This window comes from Limulus polyphemus, unplaced genomic scaffold (genome assembly GCF_000517525.1).
Source record: "Limulus polyphemus unplaced genomic scaffold, Limulus_polyphemus-2.1.2 Scaffold668, whole genome shotgun sequence".
Lineage (NCBI taxonomy): Eukaryota > Metazoa > Arthropoda > Merostomata > Xiphosura > Limulidae > Limulus > Limulus polyphemus.
Genome location: NW_013666278.1, coordinates 238,806 through 250,869, shown reverse-complemented (window position 1 = coordinate 250,869; position 12,064 = coordinate 238,806). Strand labels below are relative to the sequence as shown.

Sequence of the window (12,064 nt, the reverse complement as noted above, 5' to 3'; positions counted from 1 at the left end):
ATATAGCCCAAAATGAAAGGTCATACTGAGAGTCAAACACATTCATTACAATAGTATACAATTGGAATTTTCAAAAACTGTCAGAATTCGATTACAATTTTTGATAAAAAGAGTATTTTTGCACCTACATCTACATTTTCTTGAGGATGAGACATTCTTTGGTAAATATTTTAAGTTGGTTGCTTATTTTCAAATGATATTCTGTCTTTATGTTAATTTCCACACAATCCTTTCGTGATTAACAGATCTGGTTTAACCCTAAAACTTTTAGAGAACATTCCTCTTGTCATACTAACGTTTATGCTGGGCTTTTTTATTTTTTGCAAGCACCCAATTGAATATTTTGCAAAGTTTATGACAAATATTTTTAAAGGTAGGTATATAAAATAGCATAAATTAAATTCGGCACCTAAAATTTAGGTGTTAAGAGAATGGACCCGGTATGGCCAGGTGGTTAGGGCGCTCGACTCGCAATCTGAGGGTCGCGGGTTCGAATCCTCGTCCCACCAAACATGCTCGCCCTTTCAGCCGTGGGGGAGTTATAATGTGACGGTCAATTCCACTATTGGTTGGTAAAAGAGTAGCCTAAGAGTTGGCGGTGAGTAGTGATTACTAGCTGCCTTCCCTCTAGTCTTACATTGCTAAATTAGGGACGACTAGCGCAGATAGCCCTCGTGTAGCTTTGCGCGAAATTCAAAAACAAATAAACAAACAAACTTAGGAGAATAACATATTAAACACACACAAAACTCAAAAATATTTATCCACAACAGGACCTGTCAGCAGAATTAAAAACCGAGGCTTATTCGCATATGAGTATAATATATAAAAACATGTAAATGCAAATAAAACAGTGACCCTAAAGAATTGAAAAACGAACTTAATGTGGGTTGCTGTATTTTGTTATCTCCACCGTAAATTTCATCCAGATAATAGCTACGTTATGTCAGTAATAAACTATACAATGGGTTTGATTCTAAGTTCTAAGAAAGAAGGAGAAAACATATAAAAGTACAGCTTGAAACTGTACTACAGCCCCGTAGTATTGCGAATATTTTATCTTTAGGACATCTGCAACATGTAAATATAACAGTATTATACCTAAAAACATATTTTAATATCGTACCGTGCTAAATTGTTCCACAAATACTAAAAGACGTGCTACACGCAGACATACCTTAGGCTGAACTAGAATAACATTATGACTGAAAACTTTGAACGCTATTTTACATGGTAACATATCTAAATCTGTAATGATTTTACAAACATTGAATAATTTGTGAACATACCTTATTATTCAGTATTCCCTGGTCACATTGTTTCACACATAAATTCTATGAAAGTGAATTCCAGCACGTGCTTGTAGGCATTCTTCCGCCCCTCCACACGAGCTACTTAATACTGTTACATATAGACACGTTTACATCCAACCATAGAAGATATTCATCAGGATCGTCTCACAATGGCCTTCCCTGTTACCCCATCCCCCTACTCTCCGGGCATAGATGACCTAATGAATCACCACAACACAAAACCTTCATAATCTTCTAGATTAGGCAGGACATAAACCCTTAGGGATATCGGTGGAAACGTTAATGTCGATTTTCAGCGTAAAACAGATGTTCACAAAATATATTGTCCAGGAATGAATTGGTAAGTAGTGTGCCAGAATTTATATCCAAAAATTTATGGTTCGCTTCCCGTTACCGCAAAAGTGCTGTGGGTGCGTGTTACCACAAAAAGTGCTGTGGGTGGCAAGTCTAAATATTCTGTTAGACAAGAGTAGCTCAAGAGTTGGCGGTGAGTGCTGTTGATTAACTGCCGTTTTTCTAGTCTATCAGTTAAAACTTATGGACAGCCACGCGCAGATAGCTCTTTGTAGTCTCGCGAGAAAATTATAAAACAACTAAATATAAAAAATCAGAGATACAGAAGATTATTACTATAAGAATCTCGTGATGCTTAAACACTAGAGGCCTCTAGTGTTTATAGCCTCAGTCCCAAGAAGAGAATTATTAAATAGTATATAAGAATAATGAGACTTTTTACAAAATGAATAAAGTTTAGAAGCAGTTATAAGCACGTGTCGGTGTTTTCGAAATTTAAGAAAGTGTAATTTATATCGATTGTCATGCCTCTTGCGTCAATAAAAGTTGATTTTGTCTATTGTTTACAGTCTCTGTTTACCCGTAGACATCTGTATATAATTACACAGGTCTGAGATGGTTTTATTGTCTTGAAATTTTTACATGTTCTACAATAATTCCTGTACGCTGAATCCGAAAATGATATAAAATTTTCTCCATCACGTACAGATTTTTCACAAAACGTCATATGTACTTTTTTTTTACACAGCACATAGTTTCGAGACTAAAACACGTAGATTTCACACACATAAAAATCAGGATGAATCAGGATGCATATTCGTTTGACATCAATGTTCTTTCTTTTTCTTCAGTTTTTTGTTTGTATTTTTGTTAACAAACGTAATAATATAAATGGTCATTGTGGTAAACGAAATAATATTTTGATCTAAGTAAGTGTTTTTTTTTCTTTCCCGATTTGTAAAAAATCCTTACGTAATAGACAAAAATGAATATTATTTTCGAAATCTGCGAAGCTGTATTTTGGAAAATCGGTTAATAAAACCAAAACAACTTTTATGAAGTTTTAATTCGCAGGCCTGTGTTATCTGTTGTTGCTTCAAACTGAACGCCACCATGTCTAACTTTAAACTTTCCATAACTAATTACTAATGAACATTGAATGCCTGCTTATCTGATTACAAAAAGTTAAACAGTACAGTATTTAAACAGGAAGATTAGGTTCAGGAAGCACCTAACATCAGACAATTAAAAAAAACTATTTTTGATAAAATACTGACATATTTACAGATAATACAGTTTTCAAGATTATGATTTTACAACATATATTTCGCATACGACTAGTACTAATTATTCACTCTTTAATATCTGTATAAGTACTGGCATCCCTCGATTTACGAAACGGATAGGGAATGGAAGAAACGTAAATCGAAAATATTTTTCCCATTATTTTAAAAGTAGAAAAATAAGGGATGGGTTTCTAACCCAAAATTTGTGGTCACACTAAAGTAACATTTTCTTTCACTATAACGTAAGAAAAATACTGTTACAATTAACACACAAATAAAACCTGAAATAAAATGACATTAACATTGATAATATACAACATGTAGTGTACTGTACTCGTCAACAAGTAGTTATTGCTTTGCTTGTCGAGGTGACGGGAGGCGGGAGAGGCTATGGCGGTTACTGGCGATCTTACGACTTTTACGTAAGTTTTCGTTATAGCGAAAAATGAGAACACAAGTCAAAAAAACATGTTCATAAAAGCTAATGACTTTATAGGGTAAAAACGTAAACCGAGAAATACCTGTAGATAAAATTATTTGTACAATGTAATGTGAACATAACTTGTAATTAATTTTTATTGACATTTTATATAAATACTGAACCAAGCAAGAGAAAAGGAACAACATTTATCAGCCTTATATAGATACACACACACACACACACACATATATATATATATGTGCATATAACGTGCTCGATTTTTCAATATTTTTTGAGTTAAGCTTATTTATATGATTGACAGTGATGATAACTAACTTTATGTCTAAATAAATAAATAATATTATGTATGTAATAACAACCAGCACTATAGACTGAAGTGTCAACTTTCCCTCACACACGTCTCTCTTCTAATCCTGGTGGTGAACACATGGTCTGAAAAGTGACAGCTGAAATATTATCTACATATGACGTCCGCCTTGAGACGTAAATACATAGAAATAGCTTAAGTACGTAATGTTCAAAAGAAACAATAAGACATATAACTATTATAAAAAGTAAAAACATGTCGAATATCAAAATGTATATCTTTTTGAACTATTTTCTAATACATACATGCATGTATATTTACACACACACACACATATAAAGATGATGCGCTTATAATATATGCATATTTGTTTTGTTTTTGTCAAGCCACACTTTATAAATTAGATCTATTATATAGTACAGCTTGGGAAGATTTAAGGTGGGTGGAAAGTAATCAATGCTGATATCTATATAAATATAACAGTACTGCCTGTAGTATGTCCATATAACTACTTCACAGGGTGTAAATGAGATTCATTAGGTCCATGAGGGAGTACATACAGATTTTCAGCTTTGCATTTTGCGTTTAGCGGTTTTTATGTTTTTTTGTGTGTTTTTTTTTGCCACTACCTCACCTCTTCTTAATGGACCTTCACCAAATTTGGTATGGAGGTTCATTGTGTCCATGGAGAGACATACAAATGTTCAGTTTTGCATATTACGTTTTGAGGTTTTTATGGACTTTTTTACCACTACTTTGCCCCCAGTAGACGGATCTTCATAAATTTGGTATGGAGGTTCATTGGGTCTATGTGGAGATACATACAAATTAACGGATTTGTGTTTTGCAGTTTTTATGGGCGTTTTTTACAAGGGAAGCAACTTTTCAGGTCCTAAGATAATCTTTCATTAATCGTGAATTTACATAACTTCTGTCCAGTGGACTGGTACTCCCAATAGTAGATAATAAAATGTATAACATAAGCTGAAAATTCATACAATATAGAGTAAAAAACCACTGAAATATATTGTTGTAAAATTACGTTTTTCGAGTAATTATTAAAATATTTAATAATAGTAAACAACATGAATGAAACTATTAGTCTTATGTTGGGCTCCCATAATCATTCCGAACATTTTTCTAATTTATAGTTTCCAATATTTATGTCTTCTCAGAGCTAGAGAAAACAAATTATTTTATGTCACAAATATATATATTAAATTGCATATACATAATACAGGAAGAAAAGTTACCATTTGAGCTGACGTTTTTGGCTTCCGGGTAACTTCCAACACCTTAGAACCAGCTATAACAGAATTAAAATTATATATTAATTTCGCTATTTGAGGAGAGGTTTTGTTCGCTAAAATTTTGAAGCTACAAAAAATAAATAAAAATCAAATATTAATACGATGTCCATGTAACATCAAATACTTGGAAACCATTAAATATTATTATGCCGTATAAGATAAAGATATTATTTTCTGACACTTTCGAATCAATTACAACATTACATCAACTCATTAACTGACTCAGAATACATGATGTTTTCTTGTTTTTAACACAATCATTTATGATGTCAGGTAGAATTTATGTATGTGTATGCCAGACTTTAATGACAGTTCCTAGTTATGCACTTAAATGTATTAAAGTTTCTCATTAAAGTAAATTATTTTTCATGTCATTTCACCTATGATCACAGTTTTCATATAAATAACTGCACACTTGTACGCATGATCAAAAATGTTTTTAGTTTTTCTCTACTAATTAGCCAGAAAAGCGCTTATTTATTTTTCTAAATTATAATTCTTTTGCTTTTCAAAAGTAAAAACAACAATAACCGGCCACTTCTTAATGTTTAAACAGCTTTAAAAGATCACAAGTAGTTTATAAGTAAATACATTTTGTAAATAATACAAATCACAAAGGGATTGAATTAAACATGTTTTCTCTTGTATAATTTACCTTTGAATTGATCAAAAGCTTAAGTTTCTCAGGCAGATAAGCTATAATATTTGCCATTACCAAGAAGTATTTATTTATTTTCTTTCACTAAGATAACACCAGAGGGAACATCTACCAATGTGAAATATAATGGAACTTATCAAACAAACACAACCATTGGCGTTATCTCATTCACATTAATCTTACTTTGGGTTCTAATTTAAATAGAAAAAGATATATGATAGCCCCAAATTCTATCCTTAATCCAATGCTGCAATTTAAGTATTATAAATAGCTACATGTTTATATTAGCTGTGTGTTTAATGGAATGTTGAACGATTGCTTACCATGTGGTGCTGACGTGAGTCGTGAGCCCATACAAGCTTAAGGTTCTTGTCCAAAATTAAGCAAACAGGATAAACATAGTGCTATTAAGAGCATGATTCACGCCTTAATGTTGCCTTTCCCTCCGGCATCAATGTATCACTAAGAAGGAGTAACGATCAAAGGAAAGTGGGAGACGCTTCGGGTGCTAATGTATGAAGGTATCCATAAATATCGAACGATCGTGAAGTATGAGTGTGTGTATGGTTAGTGAGGAAACTACTTCGGGTAATTTAGAACTGTTAAGCAATATTAGTGCATATTTCGAATTACTGCAATGACGCTAGATAAAGTCACGGTGATAAAAATCATTAATATGTGGAAAATGCTCTATATGAAAAAGAGTCTTAATTTCCTTCCATGATTTTACTCATTTTACAAATTTATAACAGATCTTATAACCATATACTTTGTTTGATAACTGAACTGTTTCACAGCATCTAGAGTATTGCGGCTAAACAGTTTACGTTTACAATGAAGAAAGGGCATGAAACAAAATTTCGCTAATCTGTACTAGGGTTTGCCAATTGTAGCACATGTATTAATATGTTTTATGAAAATTGCTTTGATAATTTTAATGTTGGGTTACTCTCAACAACAACTATGTTAAAACTGATGAATTAAGAGCCTGAAGGCAAGTGGGAAATCTAAAATAAGGAAATGGTGAAGTAAGGTACATTCTAAGTAGTAACTGGAAATGGGCTGGCCATGTAGCAAGGTATTCCAATAATAGGGGGACATTAAGAACTATGGAATGACAACCTAGGACAGGGAAAAGATCTAAGGGAAGGCAAAAGAGAAGATGGAGGGACGATATAGTGGCGGAAGCAAGAATCAGATGGATACAGTATGCTAAGAATAGGAAATACTGGACTGGTCTGACCGAGAGCTACATCCAACGAGGGATTACTGCAGCTTAGATAGATAGATAGATAGATAGATAGAAGTGGTCTAATATGTTGCATCTGTTTTTATAGCTGTTCTTGATAGTTAAGATTCAAACCCCATTTCGAGTGGACTCTTATCTTTAAGTAATATTAAAATAACAATCAAAACAAAGTGTAAAAATATCTGATCAAAACACGTTATAAGTTCAAAATCAGCCAAGTTGGAAGTATGGAGTGAGCTATATAAGGACGTGATATCAAAGGAAAGAGCCAAGTCATATAAATTGGGACAACTCCGTAATGTGCAATGTTAAAGGTGTGGTTAAGGTAAACAGGAAAAATTGGGGAACTTAGCTCCTTTTCTATAATCATGTTGCCGTTAGTCCTAGTTCCAATAAAAAGGGAGTAATAAAGAATCAGTTTTTTTCAATTCCACAAAATTGTAACAACAACGAAGCCAATAGATAAACAAGACTAACGTTTAAAAACTGTCTTGGTTATATAGAAAGGCAGCCAAAGCTAATTTTTAATCTCACAAAAATATTTGTTATTTTTAGGTTAGGTCTTTTCCTTTTATACGAAATCATTAAAACTGAATGCAGTTAATTATTTCTTAGGTAAAATGTTATTAGCTGAGAGTAACCGTTAAGGTTTGTTTGTTTGTAATTAAGCACAAAGCTACACAATGGGCTATCTGTGCTCTGCCCACCACGGGTATCGAAACCCGGATTCTAGCGTTGTAAGTCCGCAGACATACCGCTGTGCCACTGGGGGGCAACCGTTAAGGAAACAAAAACTGTATTAGGGACGATATTAAACAGTGTTACCCTTTCTTATTTCTTTTATTATTAAATTGTTAATGATCTCATTAAATGTTAATTGTGTACACTGCTTTGTGAAAGGTAATAACGGTATCATTTAACTGATTAAGTACTTATGCCTTTAAATTCAGAGACAAAAGTCTGTAAAAAAAAGTGTAAATGTGCCCTATTATCCCCATTTTCTGGCAAAAATCCTAAAACAAAATAGCCTTTTTACATCATTATCATACAAAAATTATGGGAATCGAGCCAGTCAACAAAAAGAAAAACAATAAGATTCAGATAAATGGAAACGACAATAAAATACAAATAACAATTGGAATATATCAAAACTAAGAAAGATGAAAGAAATATTTGTTAAGAAAAGGAAAGAGTGTTTTAAATCTTACTTACTGACAGCTTCAATGACGTCAGCTAACAGGACACCATCGCTGACGTCAGTCTGGAGATCTTGAATGTGGCGTTTGAAGCGTCCTCTTTCTAAGTATTGGTTCGCCCAATCTGTATATATCTAAAAAAAAAGCGAACATAAAGATTTTCATAATATATGTAGGGGCAAAAGTTTTGCTACTGTATTTGAAAAACGCATGTATTAAAATATAGTTCTATTTTGATGTGAATTAAGTAAAACACAAACTCATACACATCAAAAGTTGTTCTTGTACACTGGTGCAAAATAAAACAAACTTATATATGTGACTACATTTTAGTGTATTTTTTAGTTGAAAAGTCAGATTTACATGGTTTCACTGACATTGAAATAGTTAGAATTTTTTTTTATTGGGCCAAAAATCGTGGGATAATTATGTCAGTAATTTTATCGGATATCTGATAAAAATATTTTTAAATCATTACAATAAGTGATAAGCATTTCCAATATGATGTAAACTAGAAATAATGTAATAAACATGCTGTCCACTTTTAATTAAAATAGAATTCATGTTGTTATAAAATCTAAGAATTATAGCATTCAACTATGAGTTTAGAAAATAAAACAAATGGACGTACTAAGCGTCTGTTTACATATGCTAATTTTTCCTGTTGTTTTAGGCGAAAAAATAGTTATATCTTTAACATAGAACAAAATTTACGGGGGAACGCATATATTATACTGTGTTAGTTCTATATTTCCACTACAATTAGCCGTAGTGGAGAATTTTAAAACTAAGAATGATATACTCTAGAAAGAAACACTTCTGTTCGTTTTTATATTGTATAATATTGACTGTGAATGTGTTTGGAAAAATCATAAAACGCTAGCGCTCAGATGCTTTAAGAAGCGTGTCTGCGATGAGTGATGGAACAGTTGTTAGTTGGTTTCTTTATTGTCGTTCGCAGACATCTTGTCCGCTTGCACAACTCGCACGATACGGCCTGGTTTCCGTGGAAGGCAATTGATATGTGAGGGTAATGTACTCGCACATGTGATGTAATAAACTTCAAGACCGTGTTAAGCGAACTAACCGACTTGGTGTTAGGCCTACTACTTTAGAAAGTGTTTTAAGCTGAACACTTGCACCAAAAATAAATAGTGCAGTGAGAAGGGGAAGCACATTTTCGTACAAGAAGTCAATATTGACTTTCATTTGTACTTTTCATACTTTCCAAGAAAGGGGCAATTTTTATCACATATCATACTCTTAGAATATTGGATATAATATGTGTATAAACATACAGTCATTGTTCAATGTTTTTAGACTGGCTACAAATTACATCATTTTCCCTTCACAATCTTTGTAATATATTTATAACAATATTATATTTGTTTCCAATACTTATTTAACTTATATATCATTAACATTTGCTGTCATTTTCCCTTCACAATCTTTGTAATATATTTATAACAATATTATATTTGTTTCCAATACTTATTTAACCTATATATCATTAACATTTGCTGTCATTTTCCCTTCACAGTCTTTGCAATATATTTATAACAATATTATATTTGTTTCCAATAGTTATTTAACTTATATATCATCAACATTTGCTGGCATTTTCCCTTCACAGTCTTTGCAATATATTTATAAAAATATTATATTTGTTTCCAATATTATTAACATTTGCTGATATTCCTCTGTATTTTACAAAAAACTGAACTGTTTTACTGTATTTTGCCTTAAATTTTCTGTGTAAAAGAAGATCGCAAAGAAAAACTCTAAAACCCTTGATAAAATCCAGCTTTAAAACCCTAGGCCGAATTTGGCTTGGCCTAATGGTTAGTGTGCCAGGTCGCAGATCAAAAAGTTCATGGCTCGAACCCGTGACAACCCTTTGTGGTACAGCGGTAAGTCTCCGGACGTATAACGCTAGAAACCGCGTTTCGATACCCGTGGTAGGCACAGCACAGATAGCCCGTTATGTATCTTTGTGATTAACTACAAACAAACAATCGAGCCTGCGATATGTCGTTGAACACGCTCCACATTTTCAGCTGTGGAAACGTTATAAATATGAGTAACGGTGTATGCAGCGAGTACTATTGACTAGTTGTTCTACCTCTGGTCAACAGTTTTAAATTATGGACGGCTATGCCTTGGGATTTCTGATCTGAACATTTAGTCATTGTGCCTTGTAATGTACTGTGCAGGTTGAAATTGAGAAATAACTTTACATACGTGTTGGAAGATTTATCACATAAATTACAAGAAATGGTGAGTGTGACATAGCAATGACAAACTATGTTTGGTTTATGTTATGTGTAGAAATCTGCTCACAATCTCTATGAATGCTAAAAGAAAATAGGCGTAAAGTAAATGTAATAAATTTACAAAAGTAAAACTGCATTAAGAAATTAAATAATGTATAATACTAAAATTTGAATTATAATCTACAGTTTGATACCAAACTTACTGACATAAATAGTAGTTCAATTCAATTTTGAATGCGAGTCACCAAACACGATGACATGACCTTTGACTCGTGACCCGTCTGGAGATGGTTAAATATTATCTTAAAACTCCTTATACAAAACCTAATTAACAAATAACCGTATATAACATCTACCGTTAGATTGTTTCATATTGCGTTCGCCCTCTGTAAGTCTGCGAGCTTTCAACGCTCAAGAAGAGTTTGGATACTCGCAGTATACACAGCATTGATATCCCATTATGTAACTTTGTGCTTAATAACAAACAAAGAAATAAACACAGGAAACGTTTATTGTTGGGTGTATTATGTACATGGTGCAACGTTGATGATCTAAGCACAATAAGGACGTGACGGGAGTAATTTAGTAAATAAAAATAGTACCTTTAAAATATCGAAATTTTCTATGCTTTGACTAAAATACAGCCTTATTTCAATAATCCAGGTTTTTAGGTTGGAAAAAAACCAGCTCCGTACATCTTAATATATATATAGCTTAAAGAGTAGAATGAGCTAAACTATATTACTTATTGTTAAATTACGAACAATTTAGAGACGAAAACTTTCGAAAAAAAAAAAGAATTTGGTTTGCAAGTTAAAGAAACATTGCTGTTAGTAAATTTTGCTAAACCTGACACATGGTCGTCTGTCAATTGAGAAAAGTCAAACACTTTGATATATCGACTTTGTTTTGTTAAATTTCGCGCAAAGCTACTCGAGGGCTACCTGTGCTAGACGCCTAGTAAACACCACCCACAGCGAACTCTTGAACTGCTCTTTAAGTTCAAAAAGTAGGATTGACCATTACACTATAATTTCGCCACAGTCATATTCGGTGACAGGATTCAAACCCGCAACCGGATGATTGCGACTTGAGCGCTCTGAACACCAGTTCACGTCAGGCTTGATATGAGAAGAAAATATGAATTCGCATATACACTGAGTGGTCACAAGTAAATAGACACCTAATTTTTCGTCATTTAACTGATTTATGCTAACTAATTTGTGTTCACAGAGCACTATATAAATGAAAATAGTCCGCACACTAATTATCTTGTGTTACAACATGCCTAGAACTCAAGGTTCTCTCGAATTGTCAGATTTTGTTAAAGGAAGGATATTTGGTCAAGCAGATGGTGGAATAAGTCAGCGGCAAATTTCGCAGAATTTGGGAATCCCGCTTTCGACAGTCAACAAAATCATCGTGCAGTTCAGGAAACACGGCAAGGAAACAACTGAGCAGCCTCCGGGTCGTCCTGGTCCATCGGAGAGGACAAAAAGGGCTGTCAAGAGGAGCATCGAAATGGATCCCAGATTAACGACTGCAGAAGTGGCCAAAGTTGGTGGGATGAGCCCGAAATCTGTACAGCAAATTCTTCACAAAATGGGTTATCGTTGCAGAGCAGCTAGACGGAAGCCCTTATTAATACCTGCCAACATAGTCAGACGAAAGAAGTGGGCAAGTTATATGATGATCAAGCGTCTGGACTATTGGAAGACCGTATTGTTCTCAGACGA

The 12,064-nt window shown here is 33.4% G+C and overlaps 1 protein-coding gene across 1 annotated transcript in view; it reads right to left on the bottom strand.

The window, feature by feature from the left end:
* Positions 1-3,630: 3,630 nt before the first annotated feature.
* The window catches only part of LOC111085861 (protein sickie-like), a 23,767-nt gene continuing 15,333 nt past the window's right edge, over positions 3,631-12,064 (bottom strand). The window contains exons 2-4 of the mRNA XM_022386407.1: positions 8,072-8,189; positions 4,896-4,948; positions 3,631-3,767 (exon numbers count right to left, since the gene is read on the bottom strand). Of these exons, the coding sequence (XP_022242115.1) occupies positions 3,726-3,767; positions 4,896-4,948; positions 8,072-8,189 (213 nt within the window). The 3' untranslated portion in view covers positions 3,631-3,725. The remainder of the gene's footprint in view (positions 3,768-4,895; positions 4,949-8,071; positions 8,190-12,064) is intronic.